General features: G+C 53.4%; 2 protein-coding genes across 2 annotated transcripts; one reads left to right on the forward strand and one right to left on the reverse strand.

Annotated features, from left to right (window-relative positions):
- Positions 1-627: 627 nt before the first annotated feature.
- Positions 628-26,273, forward strand: TMPRSS9 (transmembrane serine protease 9; the record flags this gene model as incomplete). Its single annotated transcript, XM_080672497.1, has 18 exons — positions 628-769; positions 4,566-4,693; positions 6,204-6,271; positions 6,379-6,558; positions 7,771-7,808; positions 8,830-8,943; positions 9,135-9,306; positions 9,689-9,963; positions 13,788-13,924; positions 15,689-16,007; positions 17,502-17,673; positions 18,235-18,506; positions 19,061-19,197; positions 20,185-20,584; positions 23,878-24,049; positions 24,791-25,056; positions 25,177-25,313; positions 25,949-26,273. The coding sequence occupies 18 exons, from the start codon at positions 628-630 to the stop codon at positions 26,108-26,110; spliced, it is 3,291 nt and encodes a 1,096-aa protein (XP_080528623.1). The 3' UTR covers positions 26,111-26,273.
- Positions 25,463-27,604, reverse strand: TIMM13 (translocase of inner mitochondrial membrane 13). Its single transcript, XM_080672498.1, has 3 exons — positions 27,416-27,604; positions 27,258-27,326; positions 25,463-27,080 (listed from the first exon to the last, which is right to left on the reverse strand). Exons 1-3 carry the CDS (start codon positions 27,530-27,532, stop codon positions 26,982-26,984), a joined length of 285 nt encoding a protein of 94 aa, XP_080528624.1. The 5' UTR covers positions 27,533-27,604; the 3' UTR covers positions 25,463-26,981.
- Between the last annotated feature and the right edge of the window lie 217 nt (positions 27,605-27,821).

Raw genomic sequence — 27,821 nt, forward strand, 5'->3', positions numbered from 1 at the left:
CAGGAGTGCGCAGCCTCCTCCTGAGCGGTCATGACGTTTTGCATATTACAGAGAGAGAGAGAGAGAGAGAGAGAGAGAGAGAGAGAGAGAGAGGTAATCAATATATATATTGATTTCAGAGAGGAGGGGAGAGGGAGAGAGAGACATTAATGATGAGAGAGAATTATTGATCAACTGCCTCCTGCACACCCCACACTGGGGATTGAGCCTGCAACCCGGGCATGTGCCTTGACCGGGAATTGAACTGTGACCTCCTGGTTCATAAGTTAATGCTCAACCACTGAGCCACCCCAGCTGGGCTTTCTCTTCTTTTTAAAAAATTTATCTTTATTGTTCAAAGTATTACATATGTCCCCCTTTTCCCCCTTTGCCACATCTAATTTTTGAGTGAGATTAACATTTAAGTAGGTAGATGTTGAGTAACACAGAAAACCTGTAATGTGGCCTTCTGCACAGCCAGCACGTTGAGGCCACGTTTTAAAATGAGTCTGCTGGGGCCTAGGGCACTGTTGACAGCTGCCACATCTGCACAAGATGGCTTAGGGGAAGAGGAACACCCTCCAGCGCTGATATTTGTCTGCCCCTTTTCTGCGGGCATCCAGGTGGCTGTCTGAGGGTCTGGGAGCCATGGAGCCCACCGCTGGTGAGTTACAGCTCATGCCTGGGGCAACCAAAGAAGTCCCCGCACCGGACGCTGCGTGCTGCCGAGTGGCGCTCTCCGCTGCGGTGGCCACCAGCATCGTCATCCTCACCCTGGCAGTCCTTGTGGGTAAGTGGCTGAGGGCTTGCGTGGGTTCATGCACTGGGTGACTTGCACAATGACGCTCAGAGGTGGCTCAGTGGTGTCCGCGTGGGGATTATGTTTATCTCCAGAGACAGAGGGCTGAGTGTGCAAGCGTGGAATTGAAGGCTGGCCCTTCCTGCCACCCAAGGGATACGATGAGCAGACCAGGCACACACGGAGGTGGGTGGGCACACGGACAGGCAAGTTAATACCTGCGTAATTTCATTTCCCACAGCTGGGCTCTCCAAGGACGCTTTCACAGCCGGGGTGAAATGGACAAATAGCGACAGAGAAATGAATTTATTAAAAGTCTTGAGAGCCCGGCCAGTGTGGCTCAGTGGTTGAGCACTGACCCATGAACCAGGAGGTCAGGGTTCAATTCCCAGTCAGGGCACATGCAGAGGCAACCGATCTTTTTTCCTCTCTCATCATTGATGTTTCTATCTCTCTCTCCCTCTCCCTTCCTCTCTCTGAAATCAATAAAAACATATTTTTAAAAAATAAAACGAAAGTCTTAAGAAACTTGAAACGTATTAAAAAAAAATGAACAATGGCTGAAACCGGTTTGGCTCAGTGGATAGAGTGTCGGCCTGCGGACTGAAAGGTCCCGGGTTCGATTCTGGTCAAGGGCATGTACCTTGGTTTCGGGCACATCCCCAGTGGGAGGTGTGCAGAAGGCAGCTGATCGATGTTTCTCTCTCATCGATGTTTCTAGCTCTCTATCCCTCTCCCTTCCTCTCTGTGAAATATCAATAAAATATATTTTTTTAAAAAAATGAACAATGGTCTATATTCCACCACACAATGGTTCCCATTTCATATTTGTTCCCAGTAGACACTGATAGAATTTAAAACGAAACATGCAAAATGATGACCCATCTATATGGTGTGGGACTGCAGTTATAAAAATCACAAAGGAAGTTCTTCTTATATTTCAACAGAATGCGCTGCAGGTCCCTACAGATTGTGCTGCGTTCCAGGGCCGTCCATGATGGTAACCCCGAGCCCCATGGGCTATTTAGAGTGAAATCCATTAAAATGAAATAATCTTTAAAAATTAAATTCCTCAGTCCCCATCAGTCACATTCCACAGGTGGCTCGTGGCTACTGTACTGGACAGCACAGATCTAGAACATTCTGTCGTCTCGGGAAGTTCTGTGGCTCTGGAATGGGCTTATTCTGAGAGGATAAGGTTCTTACGGTTTTATTTGGGACTATGGAAGTCACCTTGCTTTCATGAGATGATGATAGCAAGTAGTAGCTTGGCAATGCTAGGTGGGTCCCCCTCATTTAGAAGTATATATATTTGTGGAACATCAGGAATATCTCAAAGCTGGACACAGCTCACCAAGGCCCCTAGTGGCTCTTGGCATCAAGTGCAGGAAGTTGGACTCGTGTGTATGTGTGTGCACCTGTGCATGTATGTAGACATGTGTGTGCGTGAGAGTATGTGTGTTCATGTATGTGTCAGTATGCATGTGTGCCCATGCACGAGGGTGTATATGTGTGTGAGAGTGTGCATACGTATGTGGGTATCCTTGCACCAGGGAGAGGAGGAGGCAGGGTTTCACACCTTTATTCTAGAAGCACTGATACATTTTGTGAATAAGAGATAAACATAATCCCCAGCAGGACCCCTGAAACCAAGGAAGGCTTTAAGAAGCACTTAAAGATTTTTTTAATTTAAAAAAAGGCCCAGCCCTAGCCAGTTTAGCTCAGTGGGTAGAGCGTTGGCCTGTGGTCTGAAGGGTCCCAGGTTCGATTCCGGTCAAGGGCACATGCCCAGGTTGTGGGCTCCATCCCCAGTAGGGGGTATGCAGGAGGCAGCTGATCAATGATTCTCATCATTGATGTTTCTATCTCTCTCTCCTCTCCCTTTCTCTCTGAAATCAATAAAAATATATTATAAAAATAAAATAAAATAATAAAATAAAATAAATGGCCCGGCCAGGGTGGCTCCGTGATTGAGCATCGACCTATAAACCGGGAGGTCACAGTTTGATTCCCAGGTGGGGCATGTGCCTGTGTGGGGCATGCAGGAGCCAGCCGATTGATGATTCTCTCTCATCATTGATGTTTCTCTCTCTCTCCCTTCCTCTCTGAAGTCAATAAAAATATAAAACAAACAAACACTTTAAAGTTAAAATGAAAATGTATCCCTTTGCCCTTTAAGACAGCTCACAAGTTAACCTTGGGGGGACCTGGGGGAGGGTGCTGGGGCATCTCTGCTGTTAATAATCAGTCAGGACAACCCCTGGGGAGTCTGTGACTATTTCCGGGGGAAACAGAAAGGCTTAGTTGGATACAGAGCATAGCAATTTTGTCTACACAACAGGATGCTCATTTTTCTTTACTTTTAATTTATTGAATGAGAAGACAAACCTAAAAGCAAAATTTTTAGAATTGGTTTAGAATATTTATTTTATCTACTCAATAAACAAATATCTAAATATCTGTCTAGATGAGTATTCACTCATAATAAATAGAATTGGGACCCAGCTCTCATGGTTTATGTGGCAGCTACTATAATTTAAAAAAAATTTTGGCCCTAGCTGCTTTGGCTCAGTGGATAAAGCATCGGCCTGTGGACTGAAGGGTCCCAGGTTCGATTCCAGTCAAGGGCACATGCCCGGGTTGTGGGCTCTATCCCCAGTAGGGGGCGTGCAGGAGGCAGCCGATCAATGATTCTCATCATTGATGTTCCTATCTCTCTCTCCCTCTCCCTTCCTCTCTGAAATCAATAAAAAATATATTTAACAAATAATAATAGTAATAAATGTTTGCAATTATGATCATTTTTGCTAGTGTGTTCTTTTGACAGTCCCAACATATTTCAACAGTGAGAAATGCGTGTTTTCATGGTTTATGTGGTTACTATTGTATTAGTTATTTAACATTTTTATAACTACCATTCCTTGCTAGTGTGTACTTTTTTCTTTTTTAAAGGTGCAATCTTTTTAAAAATATGTTTCTATTGATTTGAGAGAGGAAGGGAGAGAGATAGAAACATCAATGATGAGAAAGAAACATCAACATTGATTGGCTGCCTCCTGCACTCCTCCTGCTGGGGATCAAACCCAAAAGCCAGGCATGTATTCTGACCTGGAATCGAACCAGTGACCTCTTGGTGCATGGATTGACGCTCAACCACGGAGCCACACTGGCCGGGCGCTAATGTGTACTTTTGACAAAATATTTCTGACAGTTGTAAACCCAGTGTTTTCAGAGGGTGGTGTCCTGGGGCGGTGGTCCGAGGGTCCTGGTGCCTGTGGCTGTGGTCATGCCCTGCAGTATTTGGTGTCCCCTTCCCAGGGCGCAGGTGGGATTGCTGCTCTAAAGTGGAGGGGAGGTATCCTGAGGTCATTTCAGCCATTTTTGGCTGAAGTCGGCTTCAGGCCCTGGCCAGGCACATCCAGTGAGACAAGGGTAACTGGGAGTTAGTCCTGCCCTCACGCAAAACCTGGGGACCTCTGAGGCTCTGTGCTGTCCCTGGGGAACTCCAGGTGGGGGACATGTGAGAGTTGAAAAGGAGGCACTGCTAACAATCAGCCAGGACAACCCCTGGGGAGTCAGCCCACCCACGTATTTATCAGGTGACCCGGGCCCCTAGGTCAGTGGTCGGCAAACTCATTAGTCAACAGAGCAGCAAACCGCGGCTCACGAGCCGCATGTGGCTCGCGAGCCGCAGTTTGCCGACCACTGCCCTAGGTGGTGGGGCCTTCGAGGCCCCTTAGCTGAGCCCGCAGTGGGCTCTCTCACAGAGCCCTGGTCTCGCCCGCAGCCTCCCTCTCTACACAGGGTGTCGATGTGGAGCACACGGCCGAGCTGCAAGGAATCCGGTACGCCCGCAGCCTGCAGCAGGAGGCCTCCGACTACTACCGCACGCTGACGCCCGCCCTGGAAATGCTGGTGAGGGGCACCTGAGAGCAAGGGGGCAAGGTGGGTGGCCAGGAGCTTCCACCAAGAGAAGCTCTCATGCCGAGCAAGCTGAGCAGGGGGAGACCCAGGCGGGCATGGGGCAGGGAGGCGGGTGCGTGGAGGAGTTGGGCAAGGCCTGTGTGGCCGAGGCTGGCGCGTTGGAGAATGCGGAGGAGAATGGTGCCCAACGGGAAGTGGCTCCTGCGGGGCTTGTAGGCCACGTGTAAAGGCTGTAAGTTGTCTTCCAGTGGAGAAGTGGGAATCCCCATTCGTGGCTGGTGGGACTATGGAATGGGGCTGCTGCTATGGAAAAGCCTAGCTGTGCATCAGAAAGTTAAATGTAGGGTCATCCTATGACTCAGCAATCAATTCTGCTCCTCGGTATCCACCCAAGAGAGATGAAAACACATGTCCACACAGAAACCTGCACACGCATGCTCACTGCAGTAGGATTCACAATGGCTAAAAAGTGGAAGCGACCCAGCTGTCCGTCAGCCGATGAACGGATACACAGATGTGGTCCCTGCACGCCCTGGAGTATTACTCAGCCATGAAAAGGAGTGAGTCACTGACACTATAGCGTGGATGAGCCCTGTACATGTGGTGCTTAGTGAATCAAGTATCTGTTTTAAGATTTAAGCATGGCCCTCACCAGTTTGGCTCAGTGGATAGAGCATCAGCCTGCACACTGAAGGGTCCTGGACTCGATTCTGGTCAAGGGCACATGCCTGGGTTGCAGGCTCCATCTCCAGTAGGGGGCGTGCAGGAGGCAGCTGATCAATGATTCTCTCTCATCATTGATGTTTCTATCTCTCTCTCCCTCTCCCTTCCTCTCCGAAATCAATAAAAATATATTTAAAAAAAATTTAAGCATGAATTAATTAAAATGAACTAAAAGGTAAAAATCATTTCCTCAGTAGCACCAGCCATGTTTCAAATGCTCAGTAGCCACGTGATGGTGGCTGCCATGCGGGGCGGGACAGAGGTAGAACATTCTGGGACTTTGTAGAACGTTCTATGAGACAGTACAGCTATCGATGCAGGCAATTAGGATATGGACTGCTGTGTCCATCACCCCAAAATAAACCCTGTCCCCATCACCCACCCCTGCTTCCAGCCCCTGGCAATCACCAACCGCTTTCTGTGGCTCTGCCTGATCTGAACGTGGCCTTTCTGTGTCTGGCTTCTCTCACTGAGCATCATGTTTACAAGGTCCATCCACCTTGTAGCAAGTGTCCGTGCCTCACTCCTTTTCACGGCTGAGTAATTTCTAGTGTGTGGATGGACCCCGTTTATTGCTTCCATGGAGCAATATTTTCCTATGAATAACTTTGGAATGTCCTTCCCTGGCATCACGTGGCTCTGGGAAGTCGCCGCATGCATTGGGTCTAAGAGGAGGTGCTTTTCCACCCCCGCCCCAGCTTCCCACCCAGGACAGGCTTCCTGGGGGACGGGCGCCCGTGCTCTGGTCTCAACATTTGCTGCTGTTGTTTCGTTGTAGTTTGTCAGCAGCTTCAGGAAGACAGAGCTGGAGGCCAGCTGCGTGGGCTGCACGGTGCTGAGTTACAGGTGAGCCGGGGCCTCCTTGGGGCTGAAGGAACCTTGGTGGACACCCAGATGCTGGGAGATTCCAGCGAGGGGAGCCCGCCCTCCATAGGCCTCTCTCCTGTCTGCAGGGAAGGGAACTCCAGTGTCCTTGTGCGTTTCCGGCTGCACTTCCTGCTGCTAGCCCTGCGCTCGCTGGACCTGGGGCTGGAGCAGGAGCTGCTGCAGCAGGGACTCTGGGCGAGGCTGCAGGGCCACGGCATCCCCCTGGCTGCCCACGGCACCATTGTGTCTGCCGAGCTCACAGGCAAGTAGGCAGTGGAGACCCAAGACATTGAGAGGCTATGGAGGGGAGCATTAAACTTTAGGTTTTCAATCATCACCCCTCCCCCTGCTTCACCCTCAATGGTATGGAACAGGCGTCAGCCACCGGTGAACGGCCGAGTGTAACTATTTTCATCTTGGTAGCCCACCACTGGGCTCTGCTATAGGAGCACAAAAGCAGCCCAGGACAATGTCTGAACAAATGGACACGGCTGTGTAACAATAAAACTTTATTTACAAAAACAAGTGGTGGGGTTTGGCTCAGTGGATAGAGTGTTGGCCTGCGGACTGAAGGGTCCCAGGTTCGATTCTGGTCAAGGGCATGTACCTTGGTTGTGGGCACATCCCCAGTAGGGGGTGTGCAAGAGGCAGCTGATCAATGTTTCTCTCTCATCGATGTTTCTAACTCTATCCCTCTCCCTTCCTCTCTGTAAAAAAATCAATAAAATATATATTTAAAAAAACAAAACAAGTGGTGGGTCAGGTTTGGCCCATGACTGCATTTTGTTGACCTCTGGTATGGAAATAAGATAAATTCTAAAATCTGAGGCCCTAACCGGTTTGGCTCAGTGGCTAGAGCGTCGGCCTAGGGACTGAGCAGTCCCGGGTTCGATTCCGGTCAAGGGCATGTACCTTGGTTGCGGGCACATCCCCAGTGGGGGGTGTGCAGGAGGCAGCTGATCGATTGATGTTTCTAACTCTCTATCCCTCTCCCTTCCTCTCTGTGAAAAATCAATAAAATATATTTAAAAAATAAAATAAAATAAAATCTGAGGATGCATCAGACTATTGTCAGATGAAAGACTGATCACCTTGCCCTCACCCTCGCCCTCGCCCTGGCCCTGGCCCTGGCCCTACAGGACATTTATGGTCCCCTCCCCACCAACCCTGACACACCAGCTGAGTCTTAGTGGCCTTCACGTCAGCACGAACACAATGCCGTGGGGGTGGGAATGTCTCATGGCTGTGCTGTCCGCTATGGCAGCCACCAGCCCCGTTGGCTGTTGAACACTCGTCATGTGGCCGCTAGACTGAGGAACACCGTGTTCCATCTGGCTTCATCTCACTTGATTTAAGTTAGACGTTTAAGTGGCTCCCACGGTGGACAGAGCTGCTCTCTGCTTTGCAGTGTGATGTTTTCAAAGACTGCCGCCACTCACCGAGTGAGCTTATATCTCTCTCCATTTCACTGCAGGAAGCCAGAAGGGGCCACTGACGGAAAGAGACTTGAAATCAGGTATGTTTTCCTCCCGCCCACGAGCTGCCTGCCCTCGGCCAGGTTTCCTCTGCCTGTGGTCACGGCGAGAGGGCTCCTACGACTCGGTTCAAGGGCGCAAAGGAAATGCCCGCACAGGTGAACGCTGGTTCTGTGCACAGATTCCAAGTCCTGTGTTTGCACAGCGTTTACAGACGGAGCCTTTCGTTAGAACCTCGACCTACTGAGGGGGTCGCTTGGTAAGGTATATAAACGTCCAACCCCTATGCTGTACACCTGAAGCTAATATAATAATTGTATTTCAACTGTAATTGAAAAATAAATTTTAAAAAATTTCAACTAAAGATGAGGCACTTTGAAGTATACATGGCCAAGCATGATTAAGAGAAAACATTCCTTGGTTTCTGGGGTTTTTTGAAAAGTGGTGGAAACCTGTTGTTTAAAAAAAAGAAAAAGTTTGGGGGCCACAAAGAAAAAAGAATAAATGCTCCCTGGAATGTCATCACTGTTAATATTTTAGTGACTGTCCTTCCAGTCAGCTGGAGACACACGTGTAGATGCATGTATTTCGTTTCATCTCAGTGCTTCCTCCAGGGGTGACGGCCCCCAGCGACACGGAGTGCTGTCTGGAGACGTCCTTGGCTGTCACAGCCTCCCAGTGCCCAGGACAGGCCCCACAGAGCGTGACCTGGCCCCAGTATGAACCACACACTTAAAACGGTCAACGTGGCAAGTTTTATGTTGCCTATTTGACCACAATGAAAATTCTTTAATTTCACTTATTTCTCACTTTTTTAAACATGGGTCCTAGAAATGTGGAATCACACACATGCGCACAGACACTTCTGTGGCCCAGCCCTGGCTTGGTGCTGACTGACGTCCATGCTGTCTCCCTGCTCTTTTGGACATCATGTCACAAGCCCTCAGAAAGGAGAGGGGATAGATGTCCTCCACGCCGGAGGTTCTGAGCGGGAAAGTGGAATCTCGCTGCAGCGGGGACAGACGGAGTGAAGTCAGAAACGCGGTTCTTCTCTGCCCACAGGACACTGTCCAGGGAATGCCTTCTCCTGCGGGAACAGCCAGTGTGTGACCAAAGTGAACCCCGAGTGTGATGACAAAGCGGACTGCTCCGATGGATCCGACGAGGTCCACTGTGGTCAGTCCGCCTGCCTGGCCTGGTCTTGGGCCATGCCCCCTGGCCCACTTTGCACAGAAAAGCCAAGTGTGGGACCCTGGGCCTGTCCTTCCACGTCGGGGTTGTGGGGATGAGAGGCTCAGAGGCAGGTGTCCCGGGGCATGGCCGCAGTCCTGCCTCCTCGAGGTCCTGGCTGGTGACCTGTCTTGCAGACTGCGGTTTGCAGCCCGCCTGGAGAACAGCTGGCAGGATTGTGGGCGGCGTGGAAGCGTCCCCGGGGGAGTTCCCTTGGCAAGTCAGCCTCCGAGAAAACAACGAGCACTTCTGCGGGGCCGCCGTCATCGGGGCCAGGTGGCTGGTGTCCGCTGCCCACTGCTTCAACGAGTGAGCCCCTGTCCCTGAGGCTCGGGGCCGCCCCCACCTCACCCTGGAGCCCACCTTCCCTTCCGCCTTGGCCTCACCACTTCTCCTGGGTGTCCTTAGAACCCACGGTACAGATTCACAGTATTTCGTGTCCCTTAACATTTCTCACCTTAACTCAGCCCTGTGGGATTCTGTCTTTGTTTAAAAAGTTGCTAATCCCCACACCTTTTTTTTTTTTTTTGGTACTTATTATGATTTCTGACGATGTTGCTTGAAAATATGTCTTGATGACTGAGTTTTGGGGCACCCCTTAACATTGGCCCCCAGAGATGACCTCCCTCTCTTAAGCCCCTCCCCAGCCCCGTGCAGAGGGGCCGCTCAGTGCCATTCGTTTGCCCCGCAGGTTCCAAGATCCCACCGAGTGGGTGGCATACGCTGGCACCACCCAGCTCAGCGGCTCCGAGGCCAGCACGGTGCGGGCCCGCGTGGCCCAGATCATCACGCACCCCTCCTATAACTCCGACACCGCCGACTTCGACGTGGCGGTGCTCCGGCTGGGCAGCCCTCTGCCCTTCAGCCGGCACGTCCAGCCCGTGTGCCTGCCGGCGGCCACGCACGTCTTCCCGCCCAGGAGGAAGTGTCTGATCTCTGGCTGGGGCTACCTCAAGGAGGACTTCCGTAAGCTCCCCTCCCTGCCGGCTGCCAGGAGCAAATTTAACCACACAGTTCTCCCCCTTACCCACAATTCCCTGTTGCAGATTCGCCACTTGCTAATATTTATTTGGAACCCCAAGTAGATACAAATGGGAATTTTGTGCTCAATTGCGGATGCGCACAGAGAGGATGTGTTTGAGTTGAGGACAAGCATGTTCTCATTTAAGGTGATGCCCTGCCTCCTTGTTTCAGCTCAGACTGTAAGGGAGGGTCCTTTTCATGGTATATTTACTGCCATGTTTTTTGGGGGGTTTTGTGGGTGTGTGTTTTTTTTTGTGTGTGTGGTTTTTTTGCATTTTTGTGCTTTTTGTGGCTGATTTTGCTGTCCCCCAAGCACAAGGCTGAAGTGCTGGCTAGTGTGGCACAAGAAGGCTGCCATGTGCCTCAGGGAGAAACGGTGTTAGATCAACTTCGTTTAGGCATGAGTTATAGCACTGCTGGCCTTGAGTTCAAGGTCAATGAAGGAGCGCAGAGTTCCGATGAGGAGACAAGGCGATGGGTATTTGTGAGGAAGGCAAGAGGAACAGTTACATCTACAGAAGGAAGGCAGTGCTGTTGGTGCCTGTTAGAAATAAGGTGAGCCCCCAAATGCAGAGTCCTGGTAGAACACAAAACACTCGGGAGCCAGGCAGCAAGGCAAACATCTTTACTTCTACGTAGAAGGGTGCGCACATGGTCTGGAAGGGCATGCACACCGAGCAGGCAGGCTGCTGGCTTTATAATCCCTGAGGCACGTGACCTGTGCTTTGCTTTTGATTGGAGCTCAGGCGCACAGTCTTTCGCGATTGGCTAATTCAAAGGGAGGGGTTGGCCTTTGCTGTTTCAAGATGGCAGCCCCCAGGGGAGCTGCAAGCCATGCGGCCAACATGGCGGCTGCCAAGTCATGCAGTCCAAAATGGCGGCTGTCTAAACGGTTCTTTGACAGAAAAGATGGCTTGTTTATTCTCACAGTGCCCACAGCATGACATAGTGGTGTTTATCCTGAAAACTGCTTTTACTCTTCAGCCTGGTAGCTGTCTGTCCAGCAGTCACAATATCTGCTTTCTTACTATCTTTGCAAACAGTTCTTTGGGACACAAGGTTGCCCAAGCCCAGCCCAAGGGTTATTTGGCCCTTTTTTTTTTTTTTTTTTTAAATGAACCAATGAAGCTTTATCTATAAAAACAGCCCTAACCGGTTTGGCTCAGTGGATAGAGCGTCGGCCTGCAGACTGAAGGGTCCCGGGTTCGATTCCGGTCAAGGGCATGTACCTTGGTTGTGGGCACATCCCCAGTAGGAGGTGTGCAGGAGGCAGCTGATGGATGTTTCTCTCTCATCAATGTTTCTAACTCTCTCTTTCCCTTCCTCTCTGTAAAAAAATCAATAAAATATATATTTTTTTAAAAAAAGCTTTATCTATAAAAACAACTAGTGGAGATTCCAGAAAAGTGCGCGCACACACACACACACACACACCAACAAGTATCTGGCCTGAGAGATAAGGATTGCTGACCCCTGCTCTAAATCACAGTGCGCGATTAGTGGGGACGAAGGTATGTCGGAGGGTTGTTTTGCCTGTTTTAACATCCCAAGGTTTGAGGCACAAGACGTGCAGGCAGTTCTGGGGTGGCAGCTTTGACTCCGTTTTAAAGTGGCTCCATTATTTTGGACAAATGTACAGGCAGTCCTCCGGTTACGTCGGACCCGACATACGTCATTTCGTGGTTACGTCGCCATCTCCCATTTACAGTAGTTATAAAAAAAAAAAGTTCCGTCATTTTGACGTATGTACATATGTGCTTTATGTTTATTATTTATTTACCACAAGTACAGGTCAGGAATTGTTATCTTTCTTTTAAATTTGTTTACTGTTTCACTTCGTTACTGCCGTGTACGTGCTCCATGTAGGTGCTTATGTAGGTGGGTTCTGACTTACGGCGAAAATCGCGTTAAGTCGCGCCGTAGGGACGGATCTCCGACGTAACCCGAGGACTGCCTGTGTATTAAGTACGGCTTCTTTAAACGGAAACACACATAGCACAAGGTTATGCATCGATTGCTTGAGGAAATGCTGTGACCAGAGTCACAGGAACCTAACTCTGCATTTCCCCAAGAACAGTAGTTCATATTCAGGAATCCAGTGTTCGTAGTGACTTTAGAGACCAGAACTGCCTCAAATAATGAGAACCGGTTGTGATTGGGTGGTGATAAGTGCTGGGGAGGAAACCAACAGGATGGAGGACAGCTTTACGAAAGGCCCGCAAAGTGACACCTCAACTAAGTCATGGCGGATGATGCAAACCCAGACAGGCAAAGAGTCGGGGCACAGGAAAGAGTCCCATCATTGGGGAAAGTTCTCTGAGACAACGTTGGTCCAGAACGTTCTAGAGCTGCCGTGTGCAGTAGAGTAGCCACAGCCGCAGACCAGGTGGGCAGGTACACAGGTTTGTACAGACAGTGCCTGTCCATGACTCTGGAGCCTGGGCGTGGGGCTGTCCTCCCTAGGCTTCCTGAGGCCAGGGTCTGAGCCTCGGGCACACCTGACCTCCCCGGCAAGGCCCCCTGGCCTGTGTTTGGGGGTTTTCTCTGGTCTGTGCCTGCCTTAGAAAAAAGAAAAATCCTGGGAGATTAGGATTTTTGTGATAAGGAAAGGTATTTGCCACAAGAACCTAATCAGGAGGGAAAGGAGCTGATGACTAAATCCAATCAATAAACATGTGAGCCCCTCCAGCTCACTGTTCCAGAGATAATGCAGCAAGCAAAACAGACAGAAGTCCCTACGCACGGGGCGCTCCCCATCCAGTCCGGCCCAGCACCATCCAGCATCGCCGTCCTCGGTGATGGGTGTGCTGTCTGTTGGTACCATCCACTATGGGAGCCGTCAGCCCCAAGAAATGTGGCCAGTGCTACTGAGAAACTGAGTTTTGCATTTTATTTCATTTACACATGTGGCCGCTCGCTACTGTACCGGACATGGCAATTGTAGGGGCAGTAAATACTAAACAAGATGAGTGATAGATGGTGATGAAAGCAGTGGAGAAAATAACCAGGATGGGGGCTGCAATTGTAAATAGGGAGGTCAGGAGAGGCCTCCTTGAGAAAGGAGAGGAAGGCAGAAGGCAAGCGAATGCCTCGGGACAATCATGCTAGGCAGCTGGAACAGGGTGTGCAAGGGCCCTGGGGTAGGTGGTTCAGTTTTGGGCATTTAGGCTGAGTCAGGAGGCACACACCCTGGGGGAAGGGGTTGTTGAGGGGGAAAAAAAGATATGATCTGATTTCATGTTTAGCCAAGATGGCACTGGCTGTCGGCCTGAGAAATGACTCCAGCAGGGTAGGACTAGAGCAGGGGTGGGGAACCTTTTTTCTGCCAAGGGCCATTTGGATATTTATAACGTCAGACAAAATTATCACCTTAAAAATTAGCCTGCTATATTCGGTCAAACATTTAATTAACGCACCCCTAATGCCTTGGCAGGGCCAGACCAAATGATTTCTCGGGCCTTATATGGCCTGTGTTCCCCGCCCCTGGACTAGAGTAACAGCAGACGCAGGTAAGGGCAGCGGAGACGTGGAGCCCAGTCTTGGGGTGTTAACCTGGAACACCTCCTAGCTGTCGGAGCGGAGAGTGTTATCCGTAGGCGTTGTGGAGCCTTTACTCTTCGCTAGTTTCTGAGGCTGGTGCTGCAGCATCTCTGCTTGCAGCTGGGGAAACTGAGGCACAGAGAAGCGAAGTCCTTCAGCATTCTGGCTCAGGCTGACTGCCAGGGCCCCAGAATACTCACCCCACTGGTCTCTCCCGTCCCGGGCAGTGATCAAGCCGGAGATGCTGCAGAAAGCCACCGTGGAGCTGCTGGACCAGGCCTTGTGCGCCAGCCTGTACGGCAACTCACTCACGGACCGGATGGTGTGCGCCGGCTACCTGGATGGCAAGGTGGATTCTTGCCAGGTGAGCCCTGGGCCCACAGGGGCCCCAGACAACGCCCCACCTAAGGAGGCGGCCAAAGGAGGCCCCCAGGTTTCTACCCTTGGTTTTTAGCACAGGATTTAGCTCTGGATTTCCTTCTTTGTAGGTTTGTATTTCTGCGTGTGTTGTTGTTTTGTTTATCCTCACACGAGGCTATTTTTTCCATTGATTTCTAGAGAAAGAGGAAGGGAGGAAGGGGAAAAGAGAGAGACACATGGATTGGTTGCCTCTGCATGACCCCTGACCAGGGCTGAGGAATCCAACCTGCAACCCAGGTGCATGTCCTTGACTGGGAATTGAACCTGTAGTGCAGGGGCCGACGCTCTACCCACTGAGGCACACTGGCCAGGGCTGTAGTTTATGGTATATGTTTGTTCTCATTTCTAAAGCCTGGTGGGTGAGGAGAGACTGCTACATGTGCTCAGGTTGCCATATCAAAAACCCAGAACCTGGAGGAAATGTTGGGAAATAATGAGAGAGCACCGCTGATGGTCGGAGACTTAACGTGGGGTGGTGAACACACAGTACAGTGTACAGACGATGTGTTGTAGAATTGTGCACCTGAAACCTGTATAATTTTGTTAACCAGCATCACCTCAATAAATTAAAAAATAAAATGAGCCCTGGCCCTAGGTGGTTTGGCTCAGTGGATAGAGCATCAGCCTGCGGATTGAAGGGTCCCGGGTTCGATTCTGGTCAAGGGCACATGCTCGGGTTGCGGGCTCGATCCCCACTGGGGTGCATGCAGGAGGCAGTCGATCAATGATTCTCTCTCATCATTGATGTTTCTATCTCTCTCTCCCTCTCCCTTCCTTTCTGAAATCAATAAAAATATATATTAAAAATAAAATAAAATGAGCCCTGGCCAGGTAGTTCAGTGGATTAGAGCATCCTCCTGATACGCTGATGTTGTGGGTTCGATCCCAGTCAGGTCACATACAAGAATCAACCAATGAATGCATAAATAAGTAGGACAACAAATCTCTCTCTTCCTCTCTCTCTCAAAATCAATACATCAAAATAAAATGGGGCCCTGGCCGGTGTGGCTCAGTGGGTTGGGCTCATCCCACGCACCAAAAGGTTGCCAGTTCGATTCCCGGTTAGGGCACATACCCGGGTGCAGATTTGATCCCTGGTAGGGAGCATGCAGGAGGTCAGCTGATCGACGATTCTCTCTCTCTCTCTCTCCTTCTCCCTTCCTCTCTCTCTCAAAATCAATAAAAAATATTTAAAAATAAAAAATAAATAAAATGGGGAAAAGGAAATAATAAGAAAATGCTTGTGTTTGAGAATGTAAGAGTCAAGGTGAGCTGGGTGTGAGGAGACGGCAAAGGATCACAAGACAGGAGAAGTGAGGAGAGAGCAGGCACGGCAGGAGAAGGCCCCGCAGCCAGTGAGCTGACTGGAGGCTCCAGCAGGGCAGCCGCACTGCCAACCTGAGCAAGGGTGGCATCGCGAAGATGCAGTGAGATACAGAGGGCAGAGGACGGTGCTGACTGGGGCTGGGTTTTGAACTGCTAGTGGTAGAACTGAAGGAGATCTTCAAGATCCCATGGTCCTACCGCCCTATTTTATTTTTATGAAAGAGGAAACGGAGGTTCCGAGATGTGAATTATCAGCCCACATTTCCTCTGTGAGCTGGTGTGGGGAGAGGTCCCCACCCAGGGACGGCTCTCGGACCCTGCAGCTCTGGGACCTGGAGCCAGGGAGCCCTGACTCCTCTGAGGGTGTGCCTTTGCCTCCTAGGGTGATTCAGGAGGCCCCCTGGTCTGCGAGGAGCCCTCTGGCAGGTTCTTCCTGGCCGGCATCGTGAGCTGGGGCATCGGCTGTGCGGAAGCCCGGCGCCCAGGGGTCTATGCCCGAGTGACCAGGCTGCGAGACTGGATCCTGGGGGCGATTGCCATGGCCAGCAAGCCTCTGGTTCCCACGGAGGCTCCTGCCCCCGCCACCCCCAGCACTGTCTGGTCCACCAGCCCCAAGAGCCAGGTGGTCAACACCCCCACCAAACCCACAGTGGCCCCCAGCTCGGCACCTCTTGACTCAGTGACGGCCTCCAAGCCACAAGGTATTTCCTGGGGAGATGGCAGGGGCAGGCGCGTGCGCCCTGCAGGGTCGGATCGATTGGCACTGGCTTCCTGAAGCACTCCGTGGGGAAGAGATGGGTGATGGATCAGTGATGCCTGTCATGAGCACAGGCTAAGACACACATGGGCATCCTTCAGATTTATGGCCAAGAAAAGTCAAGCAATCCAATGGGGTAAACACAGAATACCCCAAAGGGTCAACAAGAGGCTAGTGACCACGATGGTGGGACCAGGGAGGGAGAGAGACCAACTGAGTTTTCACATGTGGGTGCCCTCCAGAAACACCACTTACACAGAGCGCGTATGTGTACATTTTCATATCAAAGAACCCTCGCTTTTTTTTTTCTTTTCAAAATTTTCCTAGATGTGCTTGCATGCTTCTGTTAATTCACATGCTTCTTTTTAAAATCCAGCTTATCCGTGTGTTTTTACTTTTATTTTTCATTGTGGTGACACGCAAGAAACGTAACATGAAATCAACCATTGTACACATTTTAGAGTGTCCGGTTCAGCAGTTAAGTCTGTTGGCCTTGTGGGACTTGGGTCTTGAAACACATTTACATCTGTCTTCACTTGGTGGGTTCCAAGGACCCAGATCTGACAGCGGCCCTCTATGGTCCCGCAAAACCACGGTGCTCTGAGCCCTTCCAAACTCTGTTTCACAAAAATGGCCCCTATACGCCACCCCATCCCAAGATCCCACAGTAACCTGAGTCCCCCTTTGTTTGGTGACCCCCCACCGTGGTTCTGATGTGCTGGCTCCCCCCTTGTAGCAAGCTCATAAACCTGACCTTGGGGGCTTCAGGTCTGTGTCTGGCTTCAGGTCTTAGTCTGATGGGGCCAGGGCACTTTATAATTTTTTTCTTCTCCTTTTCTTAATCCTCACTTGAGGGTATTTTTTTCATTTATTTATTTGTTTTTGTTAATCCTCATTCGAGGATTATTTTTTTCCCCATTGATTTTTTTTTAGAGTGGAAAGAAGGGGGAGAGACAGACAGAGAGAAACATCCATAACTCACATTGCTTGGTTGCCCCCTGCACGTGCCCTGAGTGGGGGGGCCAGGGATGGAGCCTGCAACCCAGGTACGTGCCCTTGACCAGAATCAAACCTGTGACCCTTCAGTCCAAGGGCATATGCTCTACCCACTGAGCAAGCAGTCAGGGCTATCTTCTCATTTTTAACCTATTCCCTCCAGCTGTGCCACATACTTGCTGCTAGTCCTTAGGACAGTGGTCGGCAAACTCATTAGTCAACAGAGTGGCAAACCTAGAGGGCTTGGGAGCTGCAGTTTGCCGACCACTGCCTTAGGACATTAGGGCACTTTTAAGCCTCAATGACCCATCTGCATAATGGGAGTGGTTTGCCCCGGCCCAATCAGAGCCCGGGGGCTGCATCTGGTGTCTGGGGGCCCTCCTAGGCTCAGGTGCTCCCACTCTGAGCTGAGGCACCCGGGCCCCCTTCTCTCCCCTCATAGAGTGTGGCGCCAGACCAGCAATGGAGAAGCCCACCCGGATCGTGGGCGGGTTCGGAGCCACCGCTGGGGAGGTGCCCTGGCAGGTCAGCCTGAAGGAAGGTTCCAGGCACTTCTGCGGAGCAACTGTGGTGGGAGACCGCTGGCTGCTGTCGGCAGCCCACTGCTTCAACCAGTAAGACCAGCCCCGGCTCAGCTCCCCCATCCCCACTGGGTCCCCTTCCCTCCGGCCTTCCCCAGCATTCTGAAACCACTTAAGACCAAACGTGTGGCCATCTAGGCACTGGGTGGCCACGGCAGAGCCCCCTCCGCAGCCCCCACCTCACCCGGCTCACGATCCTGGTGTCTGGATGTCTGATTGCAAATGAGAGGGGAGCATGAAGGAGAAGTGGGGGACCCTGGAGGAGCCATCTCAAGGGGGAATAATCTGTCAAGCTGATTTTCGGGGAGCACTAGGGGGTAACTGGGGAGGGACAGCCAGGCGGCACTGACCTTTGTGTCATAAAGCTGTCGGGGCCTCTCGTGCCGCTGGGCCAACTCCCTCTCATTACAGACAAGGAAATGAGGCCCAAAGGGGCTCCCTGTCTTGCCCCCAGCCTCCCAGTTTGGGACTGCTTTGGGGGAGCAGACATGGGGCCCCTCCATCCTCCCGGTGCCCCTCCCCAGAGTCTGGGCCCTGCAGCTCTGCCTGGCTTCCTGGGGCAGCAGGTGTGTCTGAGTGGCCCCTTGTTGGCAGCACAAAGGTGGAGCTGGTGCAAGCCCACCTGGGTACTGTGTCTCTCACGGGCATCGGCGGGAGCCCGGTGAAGATGGGCCTCAAAAGGACAGTGCTGCACCCCCAGTACAACCCCAGCATCCTGGACTTCGACGTGGCCATCCTGGAGCTGTCAGGGCCCCTGGTCTTCAACAAATACATCCAGCCCCTCTGCCTGCCCCTGGCCATCCAGAAGTTCCCCGTGGGCCGGAAGTGCATGATCTCCGGATGGGGTAACACGCAGGAGGGAAATGGTGAGTGCCTGGTGGGGTCCCTGCTCCCAATGCCTGCAAACCACGGGTCTCTGCACTCCTCCAGGGGTTGCAAACTCCAGCCACAGGCCCAACGCAGCTCTTTTTTATACATAACATTTAACTGGCACACAGCAAAGTCCATTTGTTGATAGATGATCTGTGGTGGCTTTCCTGCTACAAAAGCAGAAATGAGTAGCCCCGACAGAGACTGGCCCGTAAAGCTGAAAATACTTCCTCTGTGGCCTTTCTAGAAGTTTCAGACCCTTGTGCTGTACCCTTCAGAGCCCCAAGAGTTAACGCTTCCTTTGGAAACTCAGAGTGGCCTCCCCACAGGTCACCCAAGGGGCTAGGGAATCGCTTGGGACGGTGCTGAGATGCTAGGGCTGCAGAGATCCGGGCTCCACCTCCTTCTTGTTGTGTGACTCAGCTTCCCAGCAACACTGTGAGCCTCAGTTTCTTCATCTGCAGGATGAGCAGGGTACCTTTCAGAGCCGAACCATTTACTGAACGGTGATCACTCTGTGTCATTATGGGGGGTCTCCTTTTCCTGGCAGCAACGAAGCCAGACACTCTCCAGCGCGCGTCCGTGGGCATCATAGACCAGAAGGCGTGCAGTGCCCTCTACAACTTCTCGCTCACGGACAGGATGCTCTGCGCCGGCTTCCTGGAGGGCAGGGTCGACTCCTGCCAGGTAGCACGCAGAGGGGATGGAGCGGGATTCAGATGAAGAGCCCACACCCTGCCCCTGGCAGTGCTCCTTTGTTCAGATTTGAGGATTTTCAGTGAGGGGAAATCTGGAATTGAACTGTCTTTAAATACGAGTAATTTAGAGAAATGATAGTATGTCCCAGCAGGAGAGGAGGTAGCAGTTTAAAAGTGTGTGGTAGGCCCTGGCCGATGTGGCTCAGTTGGCTGAGTGTTGTCCCATGCACCACGAGGTCACCAGTTTGATTCCCAGTCAGGGCACATGCCCAGGTTTCGGGCTCCATCCCCAGTGGGGGTCATGCAGAAGGTAGCTGATGGATGTTTCTCTCTCCCTCTCCCTTCCTCTCTCTCTAAAATCAAAATAAAACTATATTTTTTAAAAATCTATTTAAAACGTTTTTAAGAATGTAGATATATACAAAATGTACACATACTTCAATATATCTATATGCATATTTAAAGTCATATTTTATATGTACATATTTAAAAAGAGATACATTGCATATATTTAAATGTATTTTTATTGATTTCAGAGAGGAAGGGAGAGGGAGAGAGAGATGGAAACATCAATGATGAGAGAGAATCATTGATCGGCTGCCTCCTGCACACCCCCAACTGGGGATCAAGCCCACAACCCGGGCATATGCCCTTGACTGGAATCGAACCCAGGACCCTTCGGTCCACAGGCCGGCGCTCTATCCACTGAGCCAAACCAGCCAAGGCAGGTACACTGTATATTAACTGAAATAAAGCTAATCCCAGATTAGTACACATATGACCACACTGTCCAACAGGATTCACTCCTGGGGAGGTGGGGCATGGGGACGAGGGCGGGGCTGTGGCCGTGTCCCATGCTCTGTCCTCTTGCTCCCCTGACGGGCCTCTCCCACTGTGGGAATGCAGGAGGTCCTGGCAGTGCCCTCTGCAGAGAGGTGCCCGATGGCCACAGCCAGCCCTCTTTCCTTCTTTTTAGGGTGACTCTGGGGGCCCCCTCGCCTGTGAGGAGACCCCTGGTGTGTTTTATCTGGCGGGGATTGTCAGCTGGGGGATTGGCTGTGCTCAGGCTAAGAAACCTGGCGTGTATGCTCGCATCACCAGTCTGAAGGGCTGGATCCTGGATGTCATGTCCTCCTCCCCACTCCCCACACCTGCCTCCTCCACCACAAGGATGCCTGCCACCACCACTCATGTCCCCGGGACAATGGCTGGCCTCACAGTCCTGGGGGTCACCGCCAGCAGACCCACCCTCCGGACCACCAGCAGGACAACCAGCCAACCTGCCAACAGGACTGCCAGTGCCGTGAGCACCACTGCGGGGGGGCAGACGCCACTTCCAAATGCCTCGCGGACCACCAAGGACCCCCAGCTTCCAGGTACTGGGAGGAATGGGTGACACGTGTCGGTGGCAGGGGTCCAGCGTCAGTCTGTCAGGGCTGCTGTCAGCATCCCACAGGCTGGGGGCTTACGCAGCGACATTTACTGGCTCCCAGTCCTGGAGGCCAGGTGTCAGCAGGGCTGGTTCTCCTGAAGCCACTCTCCTTGGCACGCAGACGGCCGCCTTCTCCCTGTGTCCTCACAGGGTCGTCCCTCTGTGTCTGTGTCCTGATCTCTTCTTAGAAGGAATCCATCCAGTCATATTGGATTAGGACCCACACCCAATGACCTCACTGTACCTTAATCACTTCTTCACAGGCCCTCTCTCCCCATAGCCACATTCTGATGTCCTGGAGATCAGAGCTTTAACTATGGCTTTTGTGGGGACACAAGTCTGCCCATCATCATCCTGACAGCCAGGGACATGGGCATGGGCGGGCACTGAATGGGCAGGCACTGAATGGGCAGACCTGCACCACCTAATGGCAAATGTCTTAATCTGCAACCCCTGTCAGCTCCCATTTTTTAAAAGGAAACTTCAGGGGGTACACCAGGGAGTCCCTGACCAGGGTCTCCATGAGGGGAATTCTCCATCCACTCATCCCATGCTCATAATGCCACCCTCTGGGCCAGACCCCATGCTACGCTCAGGTGCAGCAGGAACCCAGAAGGTGGAGAAACAAACTCATAGCAGAATGGTACATAGTTAGGAGAGAGGAGGACCGAGCAGGACCAAGCTGGGGCACAGGGCCAGCTGGTTTCCCAGGCTCCCGTTATGGGCTGAGAGGGTATCTCACTGGCCTGTGGAGACACTGAGAGAGAATGTAGCCCTGAGATCCTTCCATTCGTGTCTAAAATGCTGAGTTCACTTTTATTAACTATTAGAGGCCCAGTGCATGAAATTCGTGCACTGTCGGGGGGAGGGTGTCCCACAGCCCAGCCTGCACCCTCTCCAATCTGGGACCCCTTGGGGGATGTCTGACTGCCGGTTTAGGGATCGGGCCTAAACCGGCAGTTGGACATCCCTCTCACAATCCAGGACTGCTGGCTCCCAACCACTTGCCTGCCTGCCTGCCTGATTGCCCCTAACCACTTCCCTGCCAGCCCGATCGCCCCCAACTGCCCTCCCCCGCTGGCCTGATCACCCACAACTACCCTCCCCTGCCGGCCATCTTGTGGTGGCCATCTTGGGACCACATGGGGGCGGCCATCTTGTGTGAGGGTATGACGGTCAATTTGCATATTGCTTCTTTATTATATAGGATTAATCAGAACTATATAAAACTGCTGTATTTGTTGGTCAAAAATAAAGCCCCATCAGGTACGGGCGATTTCATGTGGCTCAAGCGAAGACTAAGTCAGCAGATACCTGGGGGACCACAGAGAAAACACTCTGACTTCTGCATGACATGGGACTTGCCAGGTGCACCCCATGTTAGCAAACCCTCCCACTCTCCAGGCAGACATGAACTTAATGCTCTCATATCCAGATTCTGGGGACCATGTCTGGGCTGCTTTCACTCAGGTGGGGAGGCGGGGAGCAGGTTGCTCTGGTGAGCTCCCAAAGGGGGCAGATGCTCAGCACACAGGCTGCTGGTCTATGCAGGCTGCACCCACCTTCCTCCTCACTGCAAACTTCCCCAGAACTTCCCACTGCCCCAAGTCCCCCGTCATCTTCACGGTGGCTCCTTGCAGAGATTGATCCAGGGAGATGTCTCTGCCTCTTTCCTCCATCATCAGTCCCCCTCCCTGGGCCCTCCTTAGGTCCGTTGTCCTTCAGATTGGTATGGGCAGGGGTGTGTGTATAACTTAATCCCATTACAGAGAAGTTTGGGGAAAACTCCCCATGATCCCACTGCTCCGCCGTATCCTTCATGACATGTCATGAGGGTTCTTACCTTTTCCCCCTGCACATGGTCAGGCAGTGGCCTGGCTCCATCAGCCTGTCACTAAACACAGACCTGAACCCACCAGGCCAGATTCATGTGCTCGGCAACAAGGCAGCCGCACACCAGAGGAACCAGGGACGGGTCGCCAAACAAAGCAAGCCCGGTCGTCAGGAGGTCAGGATCTGGGGGCGGAGTGCTGTGTAGGTGACCTTGAGATGAAGCAGGGTTTTCATCGGCTCAGACCAAAGCAGACCATGTGCCAAGGGCCTGGATGTGGGTTCGGAGGGCGGGGAGGATCTGGGTCCTGTCTCCTTGGGAATCACAGTTAAGATAGAGGTGACTTGTTGAGTCTAGAACCCCCTTATCTGAACCCTGCACCTGGACTGGAAATCGAGGCAAAGTTTCGGGATTTAGACCCTCCAGACCCAAGTGGGACCTTTCCTTCACAGCATTTTCTGCCAGTCTGGTTCGGGGCACAGGGTTTCCAGCAGGGGTACTCAGAGAACATGGGTGTGTGATACTGTACAGCTGTAACTGTTCTTGGGAGAAACAGTTTAACTCCCCAACTAGCTTCATCTGGTTCTGGCCTTTAGCCTGATTTTCACGTTTCCAGTAGCTACGGGCAGGCGTCCGTTGTGGGGACAGCGTTTCCAGGAAAGGGAGCACAGCTTCTGCCAGATTCCCCAGGCCCCTGGGTCCTGGGCAAGGTCCAGATGGTGTCAGTGTGGAGGCGGTGAGGCTAGCAGGGATGGGGCAGGTGGCCTCTTGTCTCCCCATCTCTTCTTCCAGCTGAATCCAGAGCGGGAGCCTTTCCTCAATCTGGAGGGTGGTGGAGGCAGCTGGGTGGTGGGAGTGGGTGGGAAGGGGCAGGCTCTGAATGGCCCTGTGGGACCAGGTGGGTAGGCGTGCCCCTGATGGGTGATGAGTCCCTTCAGCACCCGCTTGACACCACCCTGTACTTTTTGCAGTTGTGTTCTGAGGGTGCACCTTGTGCTAGGGGTGACGGGTGTCACAGCACAGGGTGTCTGGGAAGACAAACTAGCACAGGAGCTGGTGGGCAAGTAGGGGCCTCCTGGCGTGCTAAGGTGTGTGGGAAGATCTGAGCCAGCAGAGAACCCAGCTCCTAAGGGACTGAGATGCCTGGGAAGGCGTGGTGGTGGGAGAGGACATTATCCTGGTCCCCATCTGGGGAGGAGGCACAGCCCCAAAGCTGAGGTTGTAGGAAACATACTTCAATGCATTTCAAATATTATTTGGGAAAAGCCTAGAGGAGGCGTGTTTGTAGGACCAAGTACTAAGTCCAGTGTTTGTGCGGAGTTTTTTCCAGGCGGGTCCCCCACCCCACTCAAGGGGCAGTGTGAGACACTGCATCTGCCCAATGCCCTATGCCCGCTCTCCTGCAGACTGCGGCCTGGCACCCGTGGCAGCGCTGACCAGGATCGTGGGCGGCAGCGCCGCAGGCCTCGGGGAGTGGCCGTGGCAGGTGAGCCTGTGGCTGCGGCGCCGGGAGCACCGCTGCGGGGCCGTGCTGGTGGCTGAGAGGTGGTTGCTGTCTGCTGCACACTGCTTTGACGTGTGAGTCTCGTCTGCCCCCAATGCCCCAGCCCATTGGTGGTTCACCGGAAATGACTTGTGACCCCCAAACTTACGGTTATGCCCCCACCCCCACCACTGCTGCCCCTAGTCCGTGCAGCCCACCCCTGCCCACTCACCACATGGGGCTGCAGGGATTCAATCCTACACACACCACTCGCACACACCCTGCCACACACCTCCCGCCCCAAACCCCAGGGCTGCAGCCTCTTCCAGTCCAGGGCCCAGCTTGGTGGTGCATGGTGTCTCTCGGTACCTGAGACCTCTCCATTCTCCAAAGGCCACACACTGGGGAGTCCCCTTCATGGCAGGCTGCTCAGTAGGGTGGAGCAGGCCAGGGGTCCTCCCTCCTTGGAGACACCCAGTTCTTGTGCACACTCTGCACACTGCAGGACGGGGTCAGAGGGAATGGGCAGGAACCCTCTGGCCACCAGAGCCCTAATATTGGGCAGAAACAGATAATTTGTGATGTCACCTCATTGCTGTGGGTGCATTTCAGGCAAGGCCCCCCTCACTGTCCTATGAGGAAGGGATGACTCATCCCCATATCCATGAGCAACACAGGGCCCAGAGGCCGAGTGCCCTGCCAAAGGTCCCTGACCAACCCCCTGGGGCACAGGCAAGGACAAGCCACAGCCCTATGGGGCAGAGTCCAGAGGAGCCACAGGCAGGTGGTGACTGGAGTGCGGGGATCCAGGACACCTGTCCCCACGTACCCTACAGCTATGGAGACCCCAAGCAGTGGGTGGCCTTTCTGGGCACACCGTTCCTAAGTGGCACTGATGGGCAGCTGGAGCGCGTGGCACGCATCTACAAACACCCCTTCTACAACCTCTACACGCTCGACTATGATGTGGCGCTGCTGGAGTTGGTAGGGCCTGTGCACCGAAGCCGCCTGGTTCAGCCCATCTGCCTACCTGAGCCTGCACCCCGGCCCCCCAATGGGGCACGCTGTGTAATCACCGGCTGGGGCTCCGTTCGAGAGGGAGGTAGGAGAGTCTAATACGCAAAGCCAGGCCCGCACCCTCAGGGGTTATTGGCCTGGTGTGGGGGCATCAGGAAGGCCTCCAGCCTGGTCCCTTGTGGCCTACTGCCCCTCTCACCCACAGGCTCCATGGCACGGCAACTGCAGAAGGCGGCTGTGCGCCTCCTCAGTGAGCAGGCCTGCCGCCGCTACTACCCCGTGCAGATCAGCAGCCGCATGTTGTGTGCCGGCTTCCCTCAGGGTGGCGTGGACAGCTGTTCAGTGAGCACAGTTTAAAATGGAAATGGGTGTTCTGCGGGGTAAGGGCCCCATCCATCTGGGAGAGCAAGGTTCTGGTTGCTCTAAAGCCCACAGCCAGGACCTACTCTGGTGCAAACTTAAGCTGATCAAGCAGGGAACCTTTTCACCCTCAGATGTTTCAATGGACCAGTTTATTGGGCATCCATTACGAGCCAGTTCCCACCCCACATCCTCACTGCCGCCCTGCAGGCGAGGAATGGGAACAGGCTGCATGCAGTGTAAAGCTGTTCTAGGGCAGTGGTCGGCAAACGGCGGCTCGCGAGCCACATGCGGCTCGCGAGCCGCGGTTTGCCGCTCTGTTGACTAATGAGTTTGCCGACCACTGTACTAGGGAACCTGTGGCAGGTGCTCACAAATGTCTGCTAGACAGATGAGTGGCTTATCCTAGCATTAAGCCTATTTCCCAGATAGTAAAAGTGAGGCTCACAGGGCTACTCACTTGGGGTCACATGGGGAGCCCAGGAGACACTACTGTGGTGGCCAGCCACTCAAGGTGTGCAGATTGGGTCAGTCCTCTCTTGCCCGAGGGTTGCTATGGGGAGGTGGGGGAAACTGGCCTGCTCTCTCTGAGTGCCTTTCCTCTCTCCTCCCCTCAGGGTGATGCTGGGGGACCTCTGGCCTGCAGGGAACCCTCTGGCCAGTGGGTGTTAACTGGGGTCACCAGCTGGGGCTATGGCTGCGGGCGACCTCACTTCCCAGGTGTCTATACCCGGGTGGCTGCTGTGAGAGGCTGGATCACACAGAACATCCAGGAGTGACCATCCCATGGCTGTCCAGGCCTGGGAGGACAAGGCAGTAGTAACCAACCAGCCAGCAGTCCGAGAAGGGGAGTCCAGTCCAGATGGTGGGAGGGGAGTGCTGCGGGCAGTGGGAGTACAGTTTTACTGTATCTTTTGTTCCAATAAAAAGCCCCTTGTCCCTAACTTACTGGCTCACACACTTGCACATCACAGCAAGAACTACTTGACTGCCCATGACCCAGGGCCTAAAGTTGGGATGAAAGATGGGTGGGGTGAAGTAGCAAGACCTCCCAGGAAGAGGGCTGCCATAATCCCAGCCTTTGGGGCTGGGGTTCAGCCTCATCTTCAAGGTTCCTTTTGTGTCATCCAGGGAACCAGCAGCAAGTGCCCAGGGCGAAAATGGGGGGTGGGGGAGGGTGGGGGCAGAGACTGACGCTCAGTCTGGGCAGGGGACCCAGGTACCCCAGACAAAAGCCTCCTCCAGGGAAGACACACAGGACTCTCTCCACCCCTCCCTCATCCATTTATTTGTCAGCCCACCCACAGGAGGTCACAGCTCAGGTGGGGTCTGACCATATCCCCACCCTCCAGGCCCACCGGAAATCTATGGCTAGGGCATAAAGGTGACCGGGGCACACCAGGAAAGGTGCCACAGCGCTGCCAGCACTTTGGGAAAATCCAGGGTCCCCAACTACACTCGCTGGCAGGTGGGAGGTCGGTCTGGCCAGGGGGCGGGGGACAAAATTCCAAGTGTCCCAGCACCAGTCTCATCCTCATAAACATGGGCAGGCAGCACGCACACGCTGGCCCCTGCCTCACAAAGCACATTTATGGAAATCGAACACGGGTGGGGCGGCCCACTGGCTTGGCCAGGCACCGCATTTCCCGATCACATATTGGCTCGTTCTCGCTGCAACCGTGAGTTGTAGGCGCGGGATACGGTGTTCCAGGCGTCCATATAGCGGTCCATGCACATGGCGATGCATTTCTGGAGGCGAGGAAAGTGCAGGGATCAGCTCAGGGTTTCCCTAACCCGCGTCCCTCACTCCGGGCAGCGGACTGCGCACGCGCAGCGGTCCCACCAAGCCGACCCCTTACTTCGCGCACGCGCAGAGGCCCCTCGCCAGTCCGAGCCCAAGACTCATGCCGGCCCCAAGGGTCTCACCTGCTCCGAATTGTCCAGAGAGCCCCCCGGCTTCCCGATGCACTTCCGGAAGCACTTGTCCGTCATCCTCTGTTGGGACATGCGAACCCTCAGCCGCTACGCCCGCCTCCTGGCGGCCCCCGCGGCCCTCGGCCCCCGCCCCCAGCCCGGCCCCGGACCTGCAGCAGCTCCTGTGCGTTGGCCACGGCGATCTGCACCTTCACCTGCTCCATGATAAGCCCGGGGTCCAGCTTGCCGCTGCCGGAGCCGCCGAAGTCCGAGCTGAAGCTATCCATAGCTCCGCAAAGTCAACCGGCTCGCGGCCGCGTGCGCCGACCCGTACCTGCACCGGAAGTCGGCGGCGCGTGGATCCACGGGAAATGGAGTCCGGGAGTGCTGGGGGCGGGGCGACGGTCCAGACCACGACTCCCACATGCCCGCGGTTACGTTGGGAGCTGAGGTCTCGCGTAGATTGCGGGGCCGCAGGCTGCGCAGGGAGCCGGTGACTCCGACCTGTCGCAGGGAGCAGCACTCCGAGCACAGGCCCAGCCCCCAGCTCATCCCACCGCGCATGCGTAGGGGGTG

The sequence above is a fragment of the Plecotus auritus genome (genome assembly GCF_963455305.1).
Source record: "Plecotus auritus genome assembly, chromosome: 6".
Lineage (NCBI taxonomy): Eukaryota > Metazoa > Chordata > Mammalia > Chiroptera > Vespertilionidae > Plecotus > Plecotus auritus.